General features: G+C 42.9%; 1 protein-coding gene across 1 annotated transcript; it reads right to left on the reverse strand.

Moving 5' to 3' along the window:
* Positions 1-619: 619 nt before the first annotated feature.
* On the reverse strand, positions 620-17,073 carry LOC115385763 (class I histocompatibility antigen, F10 alpha chain-like). The gene is made up of 5 exons (XM_030087838.1): positions 17,019-17,073; positions 9,876-10,142; positions 1,600-1,878; positions 1,103-1,401; positions 620-736 (listed from the first exon to the last, which is right to left on the reverse strand). Exons 1-5 carry the CDS (start codon positions 17,071-17,073, stop codon positions 620-622), a joined length of 1,017 nt encoding a protein of 338 aa, XP_029943698.1.
* Between the last annotated feature and the right edge of the window lie 9,063 nt (positions 17,074-26,136).

Consider the following 26,136-nt stretch of genomic DNA (forward strand, 5'->3'; position numbering starts at 1 on the left):
AATGTGTTTATATTACCCGCTGTGGTAATCACATCTGAAAGTGGTTTATACCAGCGGATTTATGAGAATGTCAGCTTTCTAACGATACATAATGTGTCCCACGGGCAGGCCGGCGTATTTTAATTAAACATGTTCATTATCTACGATCTCCCCTTCTGATGCCTCCGATCGGAAAAAATCTGTCTGAACACGCTGCACCCAAGCTCGGACCCGAACTCATTTGCATACTCCCAACAATCAGACCTTGTCGGCTTCAGTCGGGAGGAGAAGATTGCAGCAAAATTCAGCCCGATCATCCTGTAGTGCAGGGGTCGGTTACTGGATTTGGCATCGGGCCATTTTTTGGGGGGCACATGAATCGCGGGCCGGAGGAATGGAGCTCGCGCGCGTCCATCCACGGAGTATAATCGCTGAACAGGCGAACAGCCAGTTGACAGGCAGTTCAGCGCGTTTGCAGCTGTGGTCTCGGCTGGTCTCCCGTAAAATCCCGAGTCCTCTGTGCCCGAGACCGAGACGAGACCGAGTAAAAATGTGGCCGAGTGCAAGACGAGACCGAGATCTTCAAAAAGTGGTCTCGAGACCGGTCTCGAGACCGAGACCGATCTCGAGTATTACAACACTAGTTTGGACATTTGATGTCAGAGTGTGAGAAGTGTGGGACGTCTCCAAAGAGCCTCAGCAGCTCCTCCAGCTGCAGCATGGAGAGCATCCTGATCAGCTGCATCAGCACTGCTGCCTGCAGAGAGCGGCAAAGACTGCTGACAAGATGACTGTGGCTGCATTGAGGCTGCATTGACACTGTCAGTGGAACGTCTCCACATTCTGATCTGCTGCTCTCATGAGGCTCACATCCCATCTGCTTTTGGACAGTGGAAGCAGGAAGAAGACGCTGCATTCACAGACTGACAGATGGGATCCAGGCCTCAGTCACATGTGGAAATCAATCCAGATGAACTCTGGAGGTTTGGATCTCTGGGAAATGAGGGGAAAGTTCTGGACTGAAGTCAACTTCACATTCTATGATGCTGGACTTGATTTCCTGAAGTGACAAATGAGAGAATGAGAGTGAAATGAAGAGTCTCTGACCTCCATCATTTGTCTTCCAGTTGGTCCTGATGTCCCGTTTGTCCAGTCTCTTGGAGACTTCCTGTCCTCCAGCCAGATGAAACACACAGCTGTACCTCCCCCAGTCTTCATCTTTGAGCCCTGAAAGATCCAGATCAACGCTCATCTGGAAGCTCCCGTCATGGTTGGGGAGGATCTCTCCTTTGACCACGTCCTCATGGAGCTCCTCCTCGTCTTTCTTCCAGAACAAGTTGGCTCTGTCGGGGTAGAAACCTGTAGCGTGGCAGGTGAGCGGAGAGGAGGGAGTCTTCTGGAGGAGAGACACTGAGGGAAGATCTGGAGAACAAGCAGGAAGACACCTCACACTTTACTGGATTCTTCTCTACACTCTTTCTCTCTCATGTCAGCCACTGCAGCCAGGAAGAGACGGGCCATGGAAAGAGGGATGAAGGAAGGCCAGATGGAGAGAGGAGAGGAGATGCTGAGAGCAGCATGAAAGAAGAGAAGCTGAGAGACAAACTCCAAACATTTTACCTTTTCTCATCAGTGAGCTCCGACCAAACTCCACATACTTCTTCAGGTAATCAGGACAAATCTGGGTGTAGTAGTACTTCCAATAAGCTAAATCTGCTTTGTCGTTGTCCCACTTGTGTTTGGTGGGAACAGCTTGTTGAACTGGAGCGATCCATGTTTCTGTCTTCAGGTCCAGAACGAGGAAATCTTCTCCATCGAAACCTTGTTGATCATATCCGATGACTTCATCAGTTTCATCGTCCCATTCACAACCGTACATCCTTTCGATGACGTGAACACCTGAGAGACAGAAAGACACACACACACACACACACACACACGCTCAGTCTTGTATTTCTATCCTTGTGGGGACCGTCCATTGACTCCCATTCATGTCCAGCCCCTAACCCTGACCCTTACCCTAACCCTAACCCACACCACAACAAAGCCTAACCCTAAAGAAATGTTTTTGCACTTTTACTTTTTTCAGTAACAACAACATGGTCAAGAAAACACTGTTTCTCCTACTTAGGACCGGAAAAAGGTCCCCACAAGGCACGTCGTTCCACGTTTTGCTATCCTTGTGGGGACATTTGGCCCCAACAAGGATAGAAATACGAGAACGCGCGCGCACACACACACACACACACACACACACACACACACACACACACACACACACACACACACAGTGAGTGAGTGTTGGTGTGTGATCAGGACTCTGACTTGATGGATTTCTTCTGGATTCAGCTCCATGTTGACGCATCGCAGCTTTTTCATCATCAATCAGTGGTTTGGATTCATTCAGCTACTTTGTTCAGTGGAACTGAAGACAAAGGCAATGAAGTGAGGTTCTGAATGGCTGCAGTCAAATGTTTGGACACTTTGTTGAAAAGTCTTGAAGTGAGATTCACATTGATGTGAGGAACAGTGTTGTCACTAACGCACTACTAATTAACGCGTTACTTTAATCTGATTACTTTCTTTCAGTAACGAGCAATCTAAAGCGTTCATCTTTCCAAACCAGTAATCTGATTAAAGTTAGTTTCCTAAGTGACTGTGCGTTCCTGCCTCATAATAAGTGAATTTCTAAGAGAAAATGTTTCTCTTGCATTTGGGAGTGACTCCGCATGTCACGTTTCCCCAGGGGAGGACAAAACGCCGGGTCACGCATCACGACTATGATTTAATTTATTTCATTTATTTAACCCGTTCAGCCCAACAGACCGACAGCTGTGCGCAACTTCACCAGGTGTAAAAAGAGACTAAAGTGCTGCGTGGAGTCTTTCTTTCAATTGTGTCTCAAACAAGAAGCCTTCATCTCACTGACTGAATGCTGTAGCTGCATTTTAACCACCCAGTGTTTGTTTTAGAACAACTTTAACATCCAGATGTAACGATTCGACACGCCCCCCTCATCGCACCTCCAGACACAAAACGCAACAGAATGCAAGATCCGTCTGCTCCACTGCAACATATTGGATATCAAATGAAACTAGAAAATCTACACTTTAAGAGACACCAGGCAGAATCTTCTCTGAGCTGACCAGCTCCCGTCAGCAGCAAAACAAACCCAAAACCGATCTTCACATTTCACAGCCAGCACCTCAGGTCGCATGTTTCTCACACACTTCTTCAACTAATCTCAAAGCTGTTCACACCAAACACAACATGTTTTATTTTCTTACCGTTTTGTGGTCATTTTCCACCTATCCAGGCTCCTCTGGCCAAAACTAACGTCATAATCCTCTGGAGCGGTGAAAGAGCGTCATGCGCCAGAATTAGATGTGCTGCCCCTTGTGGCCATCTTGTGGGCCTGTCGTTAATTTTAGGAGTTTAAATAAAGTTTGTTGATGTTCTGTGTCTTGCAAGCTTTCGAATGATATGTTACACGTGACAGGCATCATCCAGCTGGGAGACATCTTTGAGCGTAACCGCACAGTGCTGCTAGAATGAGGCACTCAATTGGCAAATAGTTACTATTTCTGTGATATTTGGCAATTTTTTTTATTCTGAAACATGCACATGTATCTTCATTGTGCATTTCTACAGCACATTGCACATTGTTTTTTGTTTTTTTATTGATGTGAATTTTGCAGATATTATTGTTTACATATTGCAAAGGGCATTCTTTGTTTTCCTGTGATATAATTGGCTGTTTTTGTATTGATATGCATGTGGTGTTATGCATCAGTATGCATTTCATACATCAGCTGTTATACACCGATTTCTGAATTGTAAAGCCAATGAAACAGAAACAAAAAACCATGTTCATGTTTCAAGTTCGTGCACTCAAAGTATTATTTAAACAACCAGTTGTCATTCTTATGTTGAGGCAGCAAAGGGAGGAAATCGGTAAAAAGTACCTAAGTTACTTTTAAAGTAACTTAGTTACTTTGATATTGAAGTAATCAGTAAAGTAACTAGATTACCTTTTTGATGAGGAATCAGTAATCAGTAATTGGATTACTTTTTCAAGTAATCTGTGACAACACTGGTGAGGAAGCAACAGAAACTTTGGATTTCCTCCACTCTGAGCCTGACTTCAAAATGCTCTCATGTGACTGGAATGTGTCGTCCTCATTCTTCTCCTCATCGTCTCATTGGGACTGGAGGAATCTTTTCACTTGATCAACCTGTGAGCAGAGCAGCAGCTCATGGCCGCTGATCTGGACCATCTGGAACTCTGTTTTGACATGAAGACTATCTGGTTAAATACAGCAAATTAAACCAGATTAACTCATTAGAACAATTCACTAAATTAAACTGGATTAATTCACTAAATGAATCTATTTTTTGTAAAGCTAGCTCAAGTTTAATCTAATTTCTTTAAGCAACTAGCTGAAAGTTTCTTTTTTTTAGATAAATATATTTATTTATTTAGATAAAAAATTGGGAGCAGTACATTGAGAACAAATAGGCACATAAGGCAAAACAGACATTGTCAATTACTAAGTTAAAGATAAATGTAAACAGTCACTCCCCACTTTATGACCAACAGTTTCTATTGAGTTTTATGTATCTATAAATATAAACTTGGGACATTTTCCCCCTTTTTTTTGAAAAGCAAAATGGAAAGAAGACAAAAAAAAATTCTAAATGATCCATTGTTCAAGTGGAAACAGGTCATATATTCATGCAGATTTACTACTTCCTAATTGTTTTAGTGGATGAGAGAAGTTATTCAAACAAAATTATTCTGAAATCTCAAATATGCTGGGTCCATTTGAGCCATAGCATGTAAAATTTGTCCTTCTGAAGTCACAAACACATTGTAAGTTTCTCTGTTACAAATATTTGATAAACAGCAGTGTGCCATTCTTGATTTCCTGGTATGTCTGCTAGAAGCCAATTTTTCATCAAAGTTTTCTTAGCTGACATTCATAAAATTTTCATTAAGTATTTCTCAGCATGAGTAACTATGTTTGGAATTTTTAAGCTCAGGTATAAGTACAAGAAATCAAAGGGGATTTGATCACTGAAAATATTTTTCCAAGCATCTGTGGATGTCCTGTACTTTTGGGCAGGCCCAGAATAAGTCACAGTGTTCAGGTTCCAACCTGCCATGTCATCTCCACCAACCCGTATTATTCATTCACACCATACTGGGTGGTGGTAAGCTACTACTGTAGCCACAGCTGCCCTGGGGCAGACTGATGGAAGCGAGGCTGCCAATCTGTGCCATCGGCCCCTCCAACCACCACCAAGCATTCACTCTCACAACTTTCATACTAGGCAAGGTGGGTGAAGTGTCTTGCCCAAGGACACACAGCGAAAAAAAGGGCTGTATTCAGGAGTACCCAGGAAGAGGATACGGCTGGTATACAGGTCCTGTGCCAGCAAAAGGCTGCAGACAGCCACTTTCAGGAGTCTGCCTTGCTAGGTGTGACTTGGTCTTTCTTATGCTGATCAATGTCAGCAGGGGGCTGCGTGATGGATCCTTCCTCTCTTTGTCTCATCAACAGGTCCATTTCATTCACAAAAACAAGCACCAAAAGCAGAGATAGTTTAATTCACTGGAGGACATGTAGTTTTTTTTTTTGTTTGTTTGTTTGTTTGTTTTTTTTGGAAGGTCTCTAAGACTTACAAGAATTTTAACATTTTAAATATCCTTAAAAATTTATATCAATTTTTTTATTTATTTATTTTTTTAATTCTACAAAATTAAAATTGCCATTGGGTCCAGTTTCTCACTCTGTGTTGATCACTGAGTTCAATACTTCATACACTCTCCCAAAACTTTAAAAGAACAATATCACTTAATTTTATTGGACTGGGTTCATCAAATCGGAGTAAAATGGTTTAAAGTTGGTATGTTTCATGATCATTACACTGTCTAGAATCCGTACATACTTAGGTGTATTTGAAGATGTCTTCTAAAATTGAATTTGAACTTGTATGGTTTTATGTAAGGGTTACAGCCAGTTATAGCCCTGCTGTAGCCCTGTTTGAGTTCTGTTCCAAGGGAGTATTGCAGAGAAATCTGACAATGTTTTCCTATTGTAACTTTAAATTCACATGCTCTACACATACTAGCCTAGCCAACTTAGATATAAATATCTATATTAAAACTAAAGTGGGCTATCAGTAAATTGACCTAGCAATTGAAAGTCAGTTGTGGAAGGGGGGCTTGGAGATGCAGGGGCACACTTTGTTTTGCAAATGCTCTGGAATGGGAGGTGTGGTGGGGGAGTCACACAAATTTCTCTGAAAGAGGTCAATGGAGAGTACAAGAGGCTGCCAGACAGAATCATTTTCCCCAAAAGCCCATTATTTATTGCAGGCCATCTGCAATCTGTTGATCATATATGATCATTTTGCAGTAAAGATAATGATGACAAGAAGGTGCTGCAGACAGTGCAGTTAAGGATGCACAAACATGTAGTGCAAAAAGTTTGATGTTGGTCTTAGATTTTGTGAGAACAATAATTGTTTGCAGGAACATCGCTTGAAAAGGACAACAATTTTTTTGTTTTTGAAATAATTAACTTATAAGCAATATGGATGGCTGATAGGCGAATATTATGAAGCTAGATTGTTCCAAGGATAAATAATATGCAAGAACCCTGCAAATAACCCCATGGACCTTAACCTAGAGCCTAACGCTGTATTTCAAAACATGATTTTTTTTAAAAAGCACCTAATTTTCATCCCAAAATATGAAACATTTTTTAAGGTTCTACTATGCTTGTGTCTCAAGCGTTAAACATTTCTCTGGCTCTTCGTACAAGAGAGACAACATAAATAAAGTGCAAATCACCTTATTGAACTGAACAGATTAAAAAAAAACATAAAGTAGCAATGTACTAGAAAAAAAGATCTACAATTTTTTATTGTCCAACTAATGTAAACCAATGTGAAACACTTGACTTATATTTCAACCATTGAGCACAATGGTATGACCACAGACACTCGTTCTTTACCAGACAGGAATGGAACAGTTGCAAAACTTTGAGCACATCTGCATGTAATGCACTCAGCTGTGTCAGTCCCGGTCCCCTTTGTATCCCAAACCTCCACAGGTTTTCCAAAGAACCCTCATCTTTTTTGGACAGGAGATTCATAAACTCAACAGCATAGATATTTCCAAATGGCATCTGGAGTTGATGACTTTGTTCAAAATGCCTCATTATTTGAACCTCAATATCTCATATCAGTTGATATGGTACTGTCCCAACAATCCATTGAGCCGATCAAATGAAAAACACCAAAATGCATAAACAGGGCCAAAATCTAGCATGCAGTGTCTCAAATGTAAATGTAAGTGCACTGAAGTGGTCCATACAGGTCAACAAACTTTGTCAAAAATGTTCTATAGTAGTTGTCTGCAACTTCCAACCTGTCAACAGAAAAGGCCCTTGAACAGATAACAATGCAAGTGTAACCCAGGTTTAATAAGTGCAGGAAGATTTTAAAGGAAAAGAAGAGTAATAGTCTTATTTATTCTATATGTGCATGTGAAAGTGAGAGCTGGCATTCATGGGGTTAACTCCACCACAGAGCAGTGCGTGATGACGTCACGGGCTGCAGCTGCATGCAGGCGCACCCTGCAGCGACAACAGAGAGGAGACCACACCGGCTTCACGGAGAGTTCCTCCTGAAATCATCTTCAAAAGAGCAGGAAACAGAGTGAAATACTCGGAAAACACTGCAGACCGACTCCCCAGAGTCTTGAGCTGAAGCGACCCGCTCGACGGTCAATTTATTCATTTTGAGCCATAGTGCGTCGAGTTAACACGTGCTGGCCACAGAGGAAACTTAGCTGTGTAATGTAATGCTGTGTGTGTTCGTATGCAGTTGCTACGCTAATTTGCTGCTAAATGCTAACGGAGCTCCCCGTGCCTGAGAGTAAACTGTTCACATGGTGGTTTAATCCTGCTAAAATGCTGAGCTAGTGTGTGCTGTATGTGTGTGTGAAAGAAAGAAAAAAGAAGCTCACTTATTCATCATTCTATCTAAGGAATTGATGCTTACAGGCTGAATTTCAGTTAATTATTGTTTGATTAAGGTCATCAGGTTCCTGATGTCCCTCTACAACATCAGGAAGATCAGACCCTTCCTGACCCAACAGGCCACACAGCTTCTGGTTCAGGCTCTCGTGATATTATGCATTGACTACTGCAACTCTCTTCTATCGGGTCTCCCTGCGTGTACAGTCAAACCTCTACAGATGATCCAGAATGCAGCAGCACGTCTGGTCTTCAACTAGCCCAAAAGAGTTCATGTCACTCCTCTGTTCATCTCCCTTCATTGGCTTCCAGTTGCAGCCAGGATCAAATTCAAATCTCTCCTCCTGGCTTACAAAACACTCACAAGAACGGCTCCGGCCTACCTGGACTCCCTGATCCAGGTCTGTTTTCCTTCACGCCCACTTCGCTCTGCATGTGAGAGACAACTGGAGCTTCCAGCCCAGCACGGCTCTAAATCTCTTGCCAGACTCTTCTCCTCTGTTGTTCCCAAATGGTGGAACAAACGACCTAAAGCTAGGTTTACACTTGAACGATTCTGTGGCATCTATTGCCACGAATCGAGTCGCAAACTACTTGTACAGTGGCGTGACGTGGCGTGAAGTGTGCGTAAACCCGTCATGACTGCGTGCCATGTCGGGACGAGAATTTTGAAATGTTTAAAATTTTGGTCACGACAAAATGTCACAAACTCCTCTTCTGCAACTTGATGGCAACTCCCTTGACCAATCACACTTGAAGCAATTGAAGCACTTACTAATGGTTTCTTTCTTATGTCTGAGTTCTTGCTTGCGTTGTACGTCGCTTTGGACAAAGGCGTCTGCTAAATGAAATTGTAGAATTGTAGAACTCTCTCCCACCAGACATCCGCAACATCGACTCTTTATCTCAGTTCAAATCCAGACTCAAAATTCATCTGTTTCAATCGGCCTATCATTTGTAACCTTACTCTTTCTTTTAATTCACTGTGTTATGTTTTCTGTTGTTTTATTTGTAATGTGTTTTAATCTTTTTTAAAGCAAGCACGGGTGTCTAGAAAGGCGCTGTGAAATAAAATGTATTATTATTATTATTATTATTATTATTATTATTATTATTATTAGTGTTAAATGCTATTTGAAATATATTTAAGATACTATTGTCATTTTTCCCATCATATAGCCAGCTGAAGGTTAACTAGTTCCTTTCCCAGTCTCTTTGTGGTTGGAGCGCTAACAGGATAAAAAATGTCTTTTCTTTGGAGATCTGCTCCATCAGTTGAGTTTTCTCTTTGTGTTCTCAGACCACTAAATGAGCAGGAAGTGATGTGACGCTGGCTAACGGATGCTAACGTCACATGCTAAGCAGATGATGGTAAAGAGTTTCTATTTAATGATGAGGAAGTGAATCCAGCTTCATAGCAGCAGCTGCACTGTGTGAGAACACTGCTGCTGGACTGAACACAGCTCTGCTCATCTGGAGGATGTGTGTGAAAAAGTTGGATTTGATTTCCACTGGATCTACTGTTTGAAGCTGACTGAAGCTGATCAGTCTTTTCCACATGTTTTCATGTCTTGGTGTCTCCTGAGAGCAGCTGCAGATGATCCACACATGAAGGAGAAGCAAACTATTAGTTCTCCAATCAGCTCCAAGAAGAAGAACATCTGGCTTCTCAATCAGTCTCCTCAATAAGGATCCATTTTCACATTCAGAGTGTTGAATGGAGCTGCTGGCTGCTCAACAAGGGAGCTAACGGGCTGCTGACGCTGACTCAGGATCAGTGGGACATATTGATCTGCTTCCTGTCAACAATCAGTGTGGACTCAGTGAAAAAAGAAAGTTCTAACGAACCTCCAGTTTGGTTGAAGCGCTGCTTCATGATTTCCATGTTCCTTCTGAACCACTGCTGATGAGCCATCAAGGTCTGAGTGTTTCTTTTCCAGTACTCTGGATCTTCTTCTGTGACCTCATTCATCCAGTCCTGTGTGGGAACTTTTCTCCTGGTGCTGCTGTCGTAGTGAGAAATCTGAATGTCATCCACCAGACTTACAGTCAAAAACTCTGGAAAGTTTGTAACTTGAGAGGCTCCAAAGTAGAAATGCTTCAGAGAGTGAATGTCTGGAAGAAAGAGAAGAGAGTAAATCAATCAATAACACTGACAGTCCAGCCTGATTGGACATTTGCTGTTTCCCTCTGATCTGGCTGCTTCTTCCTTTTCTTGCGTAAAGTGTTGAGCTGCTTTAAAGCCTGAATCCATGAGATTACCGGAAAACCAGTCGGTCATCATTGCCTTTGTGGGCTGGTGTGAGCACAACCACCTGTGCTTGAACACCAGTAAGATGAAGGAGATGGTGATGGACGTCAGGAGGAGGCTACAAAATTACTCATTTGTGGCCACGAATTAGTATTTCATGTGCACAAAATACTAATTCGTTCCCACGAAATAATAATTTGCGCACATGAAATACTAATTCATAGCCACGAATTAGGTACATCATTCATATACTGAACAGTCCAGTAAAGTTGGCAGCATATTGACAGACACGGACTTTCGGTCTCAATAACTCTTCAACATAGAAAGGGCGCCTCCATCCCATCTTTGTGAGGTGGATGATATGCTACAAGTTCATTTTTATTAAAAGTATCTGTCTATCAAGAAGCAGAAACTACATTGATTTCTCCAAGCAGCCGGTCTGCTGTGAGGATCAGGGACCGTCTACAATTTACAAGACACTGCAACAGTGAAGACAAATACCACAACAACAACAACAAAAAGTAATACCACCACTGGGATTCACTGCAGTGCCACCATAATCACTACAACCTTCATTTGTCTCCTATCAAATTGAAAAGCACTGATATTAAAAAAGCAGTTTGAATGGATTTTGTGAATAATGAAATTCAAATAACTTCACTGTAGCGAATGAAACTTGTCTGAACCCATCAAAGGAGTTCTGTCGTTCTTACTACAGCAATCATTTTGCCGAAATAAGCAATTAAAAAAAAATTATGTATTTTAACAAGTAATACTTTTCAATAACTTCACTATAACATACAACAGAGAAATTAAACTCTGCCCAGGTATCAAAGGAGCTCCTGCTGATCATATAAAAGCAATTAGTTTACTCAAAAAAGACATTTACATAATTTTTATGAATTTCTGAGTCTTTTTTTTTTCAATAACTTCGCTGTAGTGTACAGTAGATGAATGGAATCTGCCTCACCAATCAAACTATGAAAAAAATATATATATCTAACAAAGTGTTTTTCTACTATGACAGGAGACAAGTGAAGGTTGGAGTGATTATGTTGACACTGCAATGAATTCCTGTCCTTTTTTTTTTTTTTTTTGTGGTATTTGTCTCCACTGTTGCAACGAGGTGCCCCTTGTATGTTACTGCCGTTTTGTTAAAGGTTTATTGAGACCGAAAGTCCGTTTCTGTCAATATGCTGCCAACTTTGCTGGACTGTTCAGTATATGAATGATATACCTAATTCTTGGCCACGAATTAGTATTTCATGAGCACGATTTATTATTTCGTGGCCACAATTTAACATTTTTTTACCATGTCATGTCTGGGGCTCGTATATATTATAGTTCCTGTTTTATTTTAATATTTATGTTGTACATAGTTAGATCACCCTTCAGTTTTCTATTATTATCCTGACTACGATTTGCACTATGACTTATTGTTTATTTGCACATTTCATTGCTTTTTTCAAACCTCTGTGTATTAAATGAGCCTCTCACACCTGTAAATGTCTCCACTGTGAGATTAATAAAGTCTTTTCTATTCTATTCTATTCTATTCTATTCAAAGAGCATCTCTTCACTCTTTTCTTCACTTCATCTGATTGGAAACACTTTAGACCAATCAAAGCTCACTTTCTTTTCATTGATCAACTGTTGATTGAAATCACCACCACATAGTTGTGGCATATTGTGATTTGACTTGATGCTTCTTGTCTTGTTCCTGATGTGCACAGATGTGAACTGTGTTTATCTTCAGGAGAAAGTTTGCTGAAGCCTGAGACTCCTCAGGTCCGTTTTCATTTAAACTCCCGGCTTGATGCTGAAGCTACTTTCTGAGCTGGAAGGCAGCAGCTGTCACTGCATCACTACTCATCCTCTTTCACTTAATTACTGCTGCAGAGTACTTAAAGTTGTCTTTATTTTTCCCTTAACAACCAAACAAAGTTCCCCTAAACCCTGGCTCAAATATGTGCATGAAAATAACCATAAATTAGAGAGACTATACATACTATTCAGCTCCTCATTTGGTACATTCAAGAATAGATTACTTTGTAATCAGACAAGAAGACCTTCTCAGAATATATGATTGTCAAATTAGGGTTGCAGATCTCTCAGATCACAATGCAATTTATCTAACTATAAATCTAGAGTATTATCCTAAAAATACAGTATGGAGACTGAATGTTGGCTTGCTTAGTAACCAATCTGTAGTTGAAAATATCAAGCAGGAAATAAAGACATTTATACATGAAAATGATAATGGTGAGGTGGACCCTTCTATTTTGTGGGATTCAATGAAAGCAGTCATGCGGGGAAAATTCATAGCCAAGGCAACGCATATTAAGACAGTTTGAAACTGCAACTTGAAAGACATTTAGATGATGAAATCGAGAAAAAAGCCAGGTACACTAAACAGTCATTTTATGAACTAGGCCCAAAGACTGATATTTTACTTGAATAAAAATTTACGTAAACAACAAGCTGATCAACAATTGTTAAAATCAGAGACCCCGTCACTCAAAAACTTCTGACTGAACCAAAAGAAATAGAACAAACCTTTTAACAGTATTATAGCAACCTGTACTCAACAGAGGGCACCACTTACAGGGACTCCATTGGGGCATTTTTGAACAGATTAGATCTTCCTTGTATAGGAGAAACCCAAAACAAAAGGACATTAGCAGAAATAACGCTAAAAGAGTTGGATAAAGCAATAAGTAGATTAACAGCAAACAAAGCTCCCTGCAGTTATAGTTTCCCTGGTGAGTGATATAGAACATCTAAAGAAGAACTGAAGCCCCTTCTTCTCAGAGCATTCAATTTTATTCATGAAGAGGGAAAGACCGCGCCATCATGGAAAGAAGCAATAATTTCATTAAACCCCAAAGAAAATAAGAATAGAGAAATTTGTAATAATTATAGGCCAGTATCAATACTAAACATGGATTACAAGTTATATACATCAGTTATTTCAAAAATATTTAAAACATTCATATCATATATAATTGATGAAGACCAGACTGGTTTCATAATTGGAAGACAAACACAAGATAACACCAGGCGAAGCCTCCAAATAATTCAAACCATAAGAAACTCGAAGCAGCCTTGATCAGCCTGGATGTAGAAAAGGCCTTCGATCGAGTAAATTGGGACTTTTTATATCAAACATTAGAGAAATTCGGCTTTGCGAAGGAGTCCATACAGTGCATAAGGGCAATTTACGACAAACCTACAGCAAGAATAAAAGTTAACAGTTCTTTGACAGAACGGTTCGAACTTTATAGAGGTTGTAGGCAAGGCTGCATCTTAAGCCCTACCCTCTTTGCTTTATACATCGAGCCGTTGGCTCAAGCGGTTTGACAGGAAGAAGACCTACGGGGTATTATGATCGATGGAAGGGAACAAAAGATTGGCCTATTTGCAGATGACATATTATTATATTTGGAAAATGTCAACTCCTCCTTACCCAAAGTAGTAGACCTCTTGGAAATATATAATGTACATGCAGGATATAAATTAAACATAAATAAAACTTAAATATTACTCTTCAATAAAGAGATTGCAATCAAGTATGCTCTAACGTGGAATGCCACTAAAATTAAATATCTTGGAGTATTTTTTCCTCAGAATCTATCATTATTGTATAACTCCAACTGTAATTCAATTAATGAAAGCATTAAAACTGATATTTAGAGATGGTCAACTTATCCACTTTCCCTGAGTGATCGAATTAATGTTGTAAAAATGAATGTCTTCCCAGGACTGCTTTATTTATTCCAATTGCTTCCTGCCACCTAAACCAGGGCCGGCTCTAGGCATAGGCGAACTAGACGGCCGACTAGGGCGCCGCGGTCGTACAAGGGGCGCCACGTGCCCCGGTCTGCAGCGGTCTGACGCACCGTGCTCCTCGGCACTGATTGGTATTAGTTCGGCATCGCTCCTCAGCAACCCCCCCTCAGCTCATGACAAAGATTTCAAACCAGGACTGCATGACTCAACTTTCAAGCAATGGGCCCAAAAAAGCATTACAGCCTTCTGCAATTTAACAAACAATGGTGACATGATAGGTTTCCAATATCTGAAAGAGAGATTTGGACTTGAGAATCAAGATTTTTTTTCGATATTTGCAACTAAGAGAATAATACAATAAAGAAATAAAGGTAACACATAGTGCAGTAAATGCAGTCCTAGATACGCTATGTAATGCATATAAACAGAAAACACGCAAAATAATATCAAAGTTATATTCAAGTTTAATGTCTGGTCAAAAGTCTACATCTCTCTATTTAAAAGCAAAGTGAGAAAAAGAAATGGCAATTACAATATCGAATGAAGAGTGGTGCCAAATCTGTGAACTGTGTCAGACCTCAACAAATTCACTCACATGGTGAGAATTCCATTGGAAAAACATTGTAAGTTTTTTTTATTACACGAAAGATCAAAAGCAAACAATTGTCTACCCAAGAAGTTTGTTGGAGGCAATGTGGCACGTTTGACGCCAAACACACCCATATTTTTTGGGACTGTTCACAGATTAAACCCTTCTGGTCATCTATCCACACCACTCGATGCAAGATTTTGAAATACCCAGTTCCACTAAATGGCAAGATGCTGTACTTAGGGCTTCTTTGTGACTTGGTGAAAAAACAGGATCAATATTTGGCTAAAATTTTAAAGGGGCTGTATCATGCTTTTTTAGCTAGTCCAAACCCTAGAAATGGCATTAACATGGTAATAGTTTATTTTTGGGGCTAAGGAAAAGTCATTGTGTGTGAAATAAAAGATTTTCTGGGGCTAATTCTGAAACCCGGAAGAGAAAACGCTGTTTCACTGAAAATCCCGCCTCTCCCCCTGTGGACTTTGACTGACAGCTACTTCAACCAATCAGCGCTTCAAAACAAAACGCTTCAAAACGCTGATTGCCAAGGGCCTGCGGGAGGGGGGCTCAGAGGAGCCATCTTCTCCGTGTGACGTGAACATGGGAAACAGAGCGTTTTCACGGTGCGGGAGGGGCTGCCTGTCTGAGCAGCACAACAAGGAGGAAAGCTCAAGCGCACAGGCACGAAGGAAAAAAAACGCTTTGGGGGTGTTTTTGGTGAGCACATAACTATATAACAAGGTTAAAACATACAAAAAGTGAATTTTGCATGATACAGCCCCTTTAATGTCGGCAGAGAGAAAAGAGGTCACAAGGAAATGGCTTAAAACCCGAGCCTCCCAACCACACTCAGTGGATGGACATTGTGCAGGAAGCTTGGTTAATGGAAAAGATGACCTACACCCTTGTAAGAACTTGAACTTTAAAACAAGTGGGATAAATGGATTACTTATCGAAGGGCTATTACATCTGGACTCTGATCCTCATCCTTGTGACTGATATGATGCTGTGGTCTCTTTCTTTCTCTCCTTTTTTTTTTTGTTTGTTTTGTTTTAAGTCTGTGTGTTTGTTTTGTTCTTATGTTTGTATGTTTATTTTATTTAACTGGGGAAATTACTAATAAAGATTTCAGTAGCAGAAAATAACCATAAATTAACAACTGAAAATGTAAATAAGTAAAATAAAATTACAGCATAATTGTAAAATTATAAAAACAGACCATTGCAGTGTTCAGTTATAGCACAGAATAAGAATCTAATCATGGATTATCATGGTTTTCCAAGAAAACCCTGTTAGAACCTAAATACCTGCAGTTTTCTTTTCCTCTTTAACAATATTAGTCTTTGGAAAGACATTCAGCTGTTCTTCAATCCACCGTCCAACACTTGATTCCATAGCAGTGCAGACATTTCTCTCTAAAATGACAGTCCAAAGTTAAAGAGCAATAACTGCTGTGAGGAGACATCAAACTGTGTTTCCAAGCCTCGACTGTTCTTTTATAGACGAGTCTTTAAAGGATTTCAGCCATCGATTACAGGACAGGGAGTGTTCACTTCTACCATGTACAGAATATGTGACAGAGTCAACTGTTCAATTCTGGAAGGAGAAGGTCCAGAACACAGATGGTGATATGAAGCTGTAGATATTTGGAAAAATGCTTTTGTGATATTTTTCACACAACTAAGGATTAGATGAAAGTTGAGAAAAGGACTCGTTTGATGGAACTGATTATGTCAGTTTAACAGAAAATCAAGCTAACACATGCTTCCTTCATTCCTCCAAGAGAAACAGACAGGTGTCGTCGGCCTGTGGGTGTCGAGCATGTTAAAGCTGACTGGTCAACAGGCGAGGAGCTGACCCAAGACCCCTCATTTTCATATTGACACAGTAACGCAGAAAGAAAGAAATACGAATGGAAAAAAACAAAGGAAGAAAATCCAAGATTGGAAATAATGAAGATAAAAATGTGACAGTGAATAAAAAAGTGTCAGTAAATTAATAAAATGTCAGATCAAAATAAAATACAGAAACACATTATTTGGAGAAAAGAAAATTTAAAAGTAAAACAATACAGAAATAAATACAGGTGTCAAAGACAATAAGGAACGAAATAAAAACAAAAAAAATCACCAAATAAATAGACTGATGTGAGAAGGGCAAAATAAATATATATTTTCAGTCACATTTTATACATTTCTCATGGAAAAAAATCTTTGTTATGTATCTGTATGATGTCTGTATGATTTATAGGCACATAAATTTATTTATTAACCCGTTTTTATAGTTCTGTATTTATTTGGAATTATGGCCGTTTCGGTCCTCTATATGAATCAGAGATGTGGAGAAAAAGCTGGAATCCTACCTGGAGCCCCGCTGGGGATTCCCAGCAGGAAGAAGAGAGCCAGGAGGAGCTGCATGCTTTACGTCTCCTCTTTCTTCTTTCTAGATTCAACAACAGTTGAAGCGTTCTTCCTCCTGAGTCCTGATCATTTTTCCTAAGAGGAAATGGCGCTGAGGTGCAAAGTCTGCTGTTCACTGGACAGGAAGTGTCATTAAACTGAGTATAAAACAATAACTCAACTTGTCGTTAAGAATCTCTGAGTTCAAGGACAGAACAGAGCTCAAGCAGCTGCACAGACCTTTCTCTGAAAGATAAATAATAAAGAAAGACAAACAATAATAGACAAGTAGACTCTGTGGAAACTTACTATTTCTATTACTATTTTACTGTTTTCTGTTCTATTTACTATGAAGGAAAAATGCAGCTTGTGAACTCATATAATCCTGTTTGTCCAGTCAGACACACTAATGTTCCTGCAAGGACTTCTGAGTATCTCTGTGCAGAAAGACTCCTCATCAGACCCAGAGAGGCTGTGCTGGAGCAACAGGAGGAACACTGTATCCCCATCAGAGCACGAGAAGCAGAGTCCAGCCAGTCCAGACCAGCTCCAGGGATGTTTGAGCCAGAAGAATGAAGAAGTCGCCGCCTGCAAGAGGAAGACTGATAAATACACATCATTAGATCAGACTTGGCCTCTTTGCTCTGACTCTGTCTGACTCCAGATGTGGGTTTGACTCTCAGGTCTGCTCAGAGTCTGTTCATCAGCTGAAGAAACCGAAATAATCTGGACTGTGAATCAGAAAGGGAGCGAACACACTGGACACTGATTTCCAGAGCAAGTGAAACCTAAAGCGCCAAAGTAGAAAGAAGTTCACCTCAAATAAAGTAAAGTGAAGAGATCCAGGGAGGTGCAGGCAGCAGAGGGTTCTGGACCGGAGCTGGACCAGCAGCTCTTCCCTCATGGGGCTGACTGAGCCTCAGCTGCATCGGGGATGGGCCTCTCTCTGACTCCAGCTTCCCTGAACGCTGCAGACGCTGCTGAAGCTGTGGGACAGAGATCCAGAGGAGAGCCCACAGCTCCACTTCACTGCAGCTTCCAGTTCCACACTGAGAACCAGTCTGGAACAAGTCCAGGACGTTTCCACACACCCTCCATCACCTGTCAGTCCTGCTCATCATGAAATAAAGAAAAGATTCGTCCAAATTCTACAACAGCATGAATATCAGGAGAATGATCAGTTCAGTATTTCTACAGTAAACCTGATCCTCATCAGAGACTCAGTCAGGAATCAGGTGATGATGTCCACTGCGTCCATGTGGGAATGTGGTCCTGCTCCTCTGTGGCTCTCCATGGACCGGGGCCACAGCTTTCCCCTCCCTTCAGGAAGTCCGTCTCCAAACAGCTGAGAAGAGAAGAAGAAGAGAAGTTCTGCTCTTTCCTCCTTCTGCCTCAGTGGCAGGAGAGGCTGGTTTTGGTTCAGACAATCTTCACTGGAGCTGATCAGATCTTCAGGAGACGGAGAGCCGCTGAGCAGCAGCTGGAATCAAACCGTCCACAACAGAGCTGCTCCTGTGGAAACTGTGAGTCTGCTAAACCCATCCACTGCTGCATGGATCATGATTCTCCATCTGTAAAAGTCACAGTGGAAACATGAATCCAGGTTGTTCATTACAGTTCTAGGTACACTGACAGCAATGTCACAGTAATGAGGAACAAGGACAGATGATCTCAGTCAGTGCAACAAGGACAAAACACAGCCAGCCTTATTAGTTAGTGGTTTCCATCAATGAGCCAGAAGCTGTTTGGAGCAGGGACTCTGTTCACTCTGTGCCTCAACACATGCATGGATATTTGCCGTGCAAGAGTCTCCTCAGGATCCAGTCTCCACAGTGAGTTTAGCTCACTCAGGTTGTTTCTTTCTCTCTCGGTGTATGTTATGTATTGTATAGCTGGTACAGTATTGGCTGTGAGCATCCATACTGACTGTGCTGATGTCCACCCTGTGATTTCAGGAGTCCATGGACCATCCTGATCCCGCTCTGGGAGGATGTCTGTGGATCTCCACTACAACACCGTCAAGTTCATCATCTGTGAGTGGAGAATATACATCTGACAACCTTTCAGAAAACATTGAAATTTGCAACATATTGACTTATAAGTATGATTTGTTGATTTATGATCATTTATAAACAAGTCAAATTATTTTTATTGTCAAACTGAATGTAAAATTAAAAAATACCTCAAACCATGGGATGCATTCTCCTTCTAAAGGTTCCTACTGACTCTCCGAAGAGTTCAGCTATTTTGAAAGCTGGTGGTGTAAGGAAACGGTCACTCCAGGTAACACGGAGCTGTTACCTCGTGTGGACCCAACAGCGAGTTCCTTGAGAGCGCGCGCAGCAGCAGCATTGAGAGCGCGCAGCAGCAGCATAGACGCTTGGATCCGAGGCGGAGCGGCGGCTCACGAGTGGCGAGCCGGTAGGAGCGGTGAGGCGGCAAGACGGCGGCACGGTTACACCGGTAGTGAACCCGGGCACCAGGGACTGAGGCGTGTGCCCGTGGGTACCGGTGTGCGAGGCCGTGCCGCCAGCCCAACATGGCCGCAGCGTTGCACCGCGGACCTCGCCTGCACCCCCTGGTCGTGAAGGCGGACAGGATCGTCTCCGACCTGAGGGAGGACATCCGCCGGCTGTCGGAGGAGCTCAGGGAAAAAGACGATCTGCTGGAGCAGGCCCGGACGCTGGCCGAAGGTCAATCCATGATCATCACATCCTTCATGACCACCACCGCTCCAGCTCCCTGGGCTCCCTCCTGCTCAACACCGGACCATCAGCGCTCCTGGGCGGAGGTGGTGGTGCGGGGCCACAAGCCTAAGTCCACCGCGGCTTTGCCTCCACTGCCCCTCTCGAACCGCTTCCACGCCCTGGCGCAATATGACAGCCCGGCGGGTGGTGTGGGTTCGCGGCCTGCTGCGGCCGCTGCTGCTCCCGCGTCCTCTGGCGGGTCACGCCACGACACCCCGGAAGCCACGCCACCAAACACCGCCAAGCACTGCCGTCGCTCCGCCACGGCCCTGGATCGCTATACCCCGGCCCCGGAAACGGCTCCCTCCACCGCGGCCCACTCCTCCTCGGCCTCGGAGAAGGAGCTCCCCGCCCCGGCCACGGATCACTCCGCCGCGGCCCGGGCCAACTCCACCTCCACCTCGGCCTCGGAGATGGAGCTCCCCGCCGCGGCCCGGGCCAACTCCACTTCGGCCTCGGAGAAGGAGCTCCCCGCCGCTGTCCCGAAGAAGGATGTCCCCGCCGCGGCCAGGGAGCCGGGCCGCTCCCCGCCGGTCCCGGAGCGGCGGCGATCGCCCCGGACCGCGGCCTCCGCTGCCCGCCTGAGGCTGATTAGGGAGGCGGTGAGGAGGCATTCCGTGAGCCACCACCGCGGGGAGAACCAGGACCAGGGCCAGGACCATCGCTCCGGCAGCGAGGTTGCTGCCGGCGGCGTCGCTGTACCGGCGGAGCGCTCCCCAGCCCTGGGCGCTGACACCGCCGCCCCGGACACCCACGACGTCGCCCCACAGCCGCCCCCGCCCCGTCCCCTCTTTTCCCCCACGACACTCCTGGTTGGGGACAGTAGCATCAGGAATATTCACTTTTTTAACGCCATCACGCGGTGTATTCCTGGTGCTACTGTCCCCACGATCCTCCACGGACTCCCGGAGCTCCTGCAGTCACTCCCCTCCACTGTCCGCCGGGTCATCGTTCACGTCGGGACTAACGACACGGCCCGGCGGCAGTCGGAGGTCACCAAGCAGGATTTTAAGGACCTTTTTAACCTGTTGGAGAGCTGTGGAAGGTTGGTTTTTATCTCTGGACCTTTGCCGACCTTCTTCAGGGGCGCTGAACGCTTCTCCAGACTGCTCGGCTTAAACACCTGGCTTCAGCGCTCCTGCACAGCCTCCAACTTTTATTTCATTGATAATTTTAACCTTTTCTGGAACCGCCCAGCTTTTTATCATCAGGACGGACTTCACCCGAGCACGCTGGGCAGCTCCATTTTAGCAGGTAACATTCAGCATACAGTCCACACATCCCCCACTGACTGACTACCTGCAAGCCCCCCCCATCCACCACACGCCACACACACCCCTCACACACCTTCACTGCCCCCGGACACACCACACACTATCCACAGCATCCCAGTTATCATCTCCTCCAGACACCACATCCCTCGGACTGTTTTTAAACGAGAAAAGACTCTTTTAACAGTGAAACTTCACCGAGAGCGCACATTCAGCCCGCCCACCACCATTAAAATGGCGTTGCTGAATGTGCGCTCTCTTTTAAACAAATCCTTTATTATTAATGATCTGATTTTAGATAATAACTTGGACAGTCTGCTTTTAACTGAGACATGGCTTGGCACCGATGCACCTGTTATCCTCACTGAGGCTTCCCCACCGAGTTTTAACTTTTTATTTTCAACCAGACAGGGTAAGAGGGGTGGAGGGACTGCTTCCATCTTAAAAACTTCATTTAGTGCGTGTGCAGTAGCTTTTAACAGTTTTACATCCTTTGAGCACCACGCCTTTATTTTTAGCAGTCCCCCGATCCTGTGTTTAACGGTATACAGACCCCCTCAATACTCTAGTCTTTTTATTTGTGAATTTTCAAAACTTTTAACAATAATTCATTCTAAATATAGTAGAATTTTAATAACTGGTGATTTTAACTTACACCTTGATGACAACTCGGACTCTATGTCCAGAGAATTCTTAAACCTTTTAAATTGTTTAGATTTTAAACAGCATGTCACACAGCCAACTCACAACAGAGGACACACCCTGGACCTGGTTATAACCCACGGCCTGTCCATCAGTGTGTCCTCTGTTGTTGACCTGGCTGTGTCTGACCACTACTGCGTGTTTTTTAACATCACCAGTTTTAACCAGCAGGAAGCCCCGGTGAGAACAGTGAGGAGACGCTACCTTACTTCTGAAGTGGCTGCAGATTTTATAGAGATTTTGCAGAGCACTCCTGCAGTGATTTTACCTGCATCTTGTGATTTTATTGTTGACGATTTTAACAGTAAACTGAAGTCCAGTCTGGACTCAGTCGCTCCACTTTTAACTAAAACAATCAAGGGCCATCCCAAACCCCCGTGGAGGAAAAATGATATAATCATCAAACTGAAAAGAAACTGCAGGAGTGCTGAAAGAAGGTGGAGAAAAACCAAGTTGACTGTACATCACCAGATTCTACGTCAACAACTCAAAATTTACAATAATGCAGTTAAACAGGCCCGAACTTCCCACTTCTCTAAACTTATTTCAGACAATAAAGACAACCCCCGGTTCCTCTTCTCCACCTTCAACATTTTAACTGGCACTAATTTTAATAAAGCTTTTAAGGAGCCGACAGACGCTCTCTGTGAAGACTTTGCAGACCACTTCAGAACTAAGATCATGGACATCAGGTCTAGTCTTTTACCCCAACAGGTTTTATCAGTGAACACAGCTGAACCGTTGTCCATGCCTGAGGAAACACTGGACAGTTTTGACCTGGTTGATGCGAGGACTCTTGGTCGAGTTTTCTCCCAAGTAAAATCAACAACCTGCCTTTTAGATCCCATCCCCACACCACTCTTTAAATCACTTTATGGATTCCTTGAGGAACAGATTTTAAATATCATGAACAGCTCTCTTCAGATGGGTGTCTTCCCCACTGCCTTTAAAACGGCGGTGGTGAAGCCCCTTCTGAAGAAGAGCAATTTAGACCCCGATGTTTTTAATAACTACAGACCAGTATCCAACTTACCATTTTTAAGTAAAGTTTTAGAAAGACTGGTTTTTAACCAAGTCAATGACTTTTTAATGATTAATAACATTTTAGAAAGACATCAGTCTGGTTTTAGAGTGAACCACAGTACCGAGACGGCCCTTTTAAAGATTTTAAATGATATCAGGTGGAATTTAGATAATAAAAAGCTCACAGTGATGGTTCTACTTGACCTGAGTGCTGCATGTGATACAGTAGACCACCACATTTTAATAAATAGATTGAGTCACCTGGTGGGCCTCTCTGGTACTGTTCTTAACTGGTTCAGTTCTTATCTCACAGATCGATGTTTTTATGTAAGTTTGGATACTTGTTCCTCAGGAACCCATGAAATTAGGTGTGGGGTTCCCCAAGGTTCAATTTTAGGTCCCATACTTTTTAATCTCTACATGCTTCCACTTGGGGACGTCATCAGGAGACACGGCATCAGTTTCCATAGTTACGCTGACGACACTCAGCTGTACATCGCTGTGTCTCCTGATGACTCAGGGCCAATAGAAACCCTTTTTAACTGTATTTCAGACATCAAGTCATGGATGCAGTGAATTTCCTACAGCTCAACCAGGACAAGACTGAGGTTTTAGTTATCGGTCCTGAAGGTCAGAGAGAGAAGATTTTACCAAAATTACGGGATTTTAAACCAGCACAATCAGTTAAGAACCTGGGCGTGATTTTTGACTCTGAGCTAAGTTTTATTCCACACATAAAAAACATAACTAAGATTGGATTTTATCATCTTAAGAACATAGCTAGAGTCCGCCCGTTTCTCTCTCAGGCCAGTACAGAGGTGCTAATGCATGCTTTTATCTCCTGTAGATTAGATTATTGTAATGCCTTGCTCTCTGGTCTTCCCAAAAAGAATATTTCAAACTTACAGCTATTACAAAACGCAGCCGCTCGCGTGCTGACGAGGACCAGGGGGCGGGCCCACATTACACCGGTTTTACAGTCGCTGCATTGGCTCCCTGTCCGCTTCAGGATCGATTTTAAAGTTCTCTTATTAGTTTTTAAATGTCTTAATGGCCTTGCGCCTTCTTATTTAGCTGATCTGTTTTTACCCTATCGACCCTCGCGGGCCCTGAGGTCCTCTGGCAGTGCCTTATTGTGTGTTCCTAAAGCCAGAACCAAGACTCATGGTGAGGCGGCTTTTGGCCATTATGGCCCCCGCCTGTGGAACAGCCTGCCAGAGAACCTCAGGACCGCAGAGACCGTTGATATTTTTAAAGGGAGGTTGAAAACACACCTTTTTAATCAGGCTTTTAACTGACCTTTTATAGTCCTCTTATTCCATTCTTATTTGTGTAATTTTATTCTATTTTATTTTGCACATTCAACTTTTTTTTTTTTTTTTTTTTTTTTTAACTTTATAATCCTATCTTATTATCTTATTTTAATTTCGTGTCATATTTTATTATGTTTTAGCTGTTTAATTCCAGTGTTTCCTCAGGGGGGTCCTTCACACCGGGAGTTGGTGCTGGTCCAATGCTGGGGTTACTGTGCCCGGGTACTCTGGTCCTGGCTGGCCTGGGGGCTCCACACTTTGGTGTGCGAGTTCCCATGGTCTGTCGGGGTCGGGGGTCGGGCGCTGGAGCCCCAGTTTTAATTGACCCTCGACTTCCCTTGGTGTGGGGGGCCCCACTGGTGGCGTTCTCCCTAAGATGCTCAGTGCCATGCCATGTCTCCTCTGTTCTGTGCGAATTAATGGTAGAGTGTGAGTGTGAGTGTGTGTGTGGTGCATACTGTTTGATGGCGCGGTTTTTATTCTTTTTGTTTTTATGACTGTTTTTAATGTTCAGCACTTTGCGTTGTTTTTATTAATATGAAAAGTGCTATATAAATAAAATCTGATTTGATTTGATTTGAAGATGGTCGTCCTGCAAGAATGTCAGACTCCATGATGTCCAGCTGGACTTCCAGTGCACGTTGCTCCGGTCCTGATGGCCTTGCTGCAACACTGAATTACATGTTTACCTATGAAGCTGTGATTTCACTACCAAACTATAGAAGATCAGTCACAGTGATCAGTGACAGACTTTAGCAGCATTTTGTTCTTTCAGCATTATTGACTTATTTTAGGTTTCTGTTTCTAAAAACAGAAAAGTCAAAGAAAAACTCCATGTTTTAAATCGACTTATTGGATTAGAAAGTTTTTATGAGAGGTGTTTTTATCTTCCTGATTTCTTTTTTTTTCCACATTTGTCACCTGAATGTTTCAGATCATCAAACAAATGGAAATGTCAGACAAAGAAAACACAGTAAAGACAAAACCAGATTTGAAGTGAAGCTTTTTCTCACTGAGGGAGAAAAACAATCCAAATCACCCTGTGTGAAAAAGTGTTTCCCCGTTAAAACTCAGCTTCACTGTGGTTGATCACACCTGAGTTCAGGCTCTCAGCCCCCAGGCCGGATTCCTGCCACACCTGTTCTCCATCCAGAAAGAGCTCCAGCAGGACCTGCTGACAGAGTGAAGGAGAAGCAAAGATCCTCCAGAGCTGGACGTCCTGCTGAGATCCAGAGACTCTCAGGGTTTGTTTGCTTCTGAGTGAAGCTGTGAAGAGACGGTGGAGGAAAAACCTCACAGACACATTTCACTGTAGAAGTGAGTTGAACTGTGAGAATCACTTGTATATTATTTAGTGAAGCTGAAGAGAAGAGTTTAGTTTGTTGCTACGTTGTTTTTGTGGTTTCTGTCAGTTTTTTATGAATATAAATCAATAAATCCCATGTTTCAGCCTCCAGAGACAAATGAAGCTCCAACTGGGTCTGGCTGCAAAACCCCCTCTGACCAGCAGGCGGCAGACAGGAGCTTCACACCAGACTCCACTGAGAAACTGGAGTCTTTAAAGGAACTCTGGGAAAAGGTGAACTTCCATGGAAGTGAAACCTGAGTGAGGAAGCTCCAGCAGGGATCGAGAGCTTCTGATGAAAACGGCTCAGATATGGAACACAAAACACCAACATGGCCACGTTTACAAGAAGAAAACTCCAGGAGGAGTCTGCAGGGAAGAACTCCTGTCCATCACTGATGCTGGAAAGTCTCTGTTTTTTCTGCAGAGTAAAAACAGAGTGACAGACCTATCAGTGGAGTCCAGGAGTCCATGTTAGTCCGTCTCTCTAAAATGTCTCAAACCAACTCAGTGAAAGACAAGAAGAAGCTGAAGCTCCACGCTGGGATGTAATGCTGAGCAGCTGCTGAGTGTGGCCGCTAGACGGCGCCACAGCCTGAATGATCAGAGCTGAAGGAGCAGCAGAGCAGCAGTTTACTTTAATTTAGTAACCTGACTGAGTGTCTTCCACCCAGCAACTC

The sequence above is a fragment of the Salarias fasciatus genome, unplaced genomic scaffold (assembly GCF_902148845.1).
Source record: "Salarias fasciatus unplaced genomic scaffold, fSalaFa1.1, whole genome shotgun sequence".
Taxonomy (NCBI): Eukaryota; Metazoa; Chordata; class Actinopteri; order Blenniiformes; family Blenniidae; genus Salarias; species Salarias fasciatus.

Coding starts and splice junctions, on each gene's coding strand:
- LOC115385763 (XM_030087838.1), bottom strand. CDS start 17,073: ATGCAGCTCCTCCTGGCTCTCTTCTTCCTGCTGGGAATCCCCAGCGGG. Junction 10,143..17,018: donor AATCCCCAGCGGGGCTCCAG/GTAGGATTCCAG, acceptor TCTTTCTTCCAG/ACATTCACTCTCTGAAGCAT. Junction 737..1,102: donor GGGACATCAGGACCAACTGG/AAGACAAATGAT, acceptor CGCTCTCTGCAG/GCAGCAGTGCTGATGCAGCT.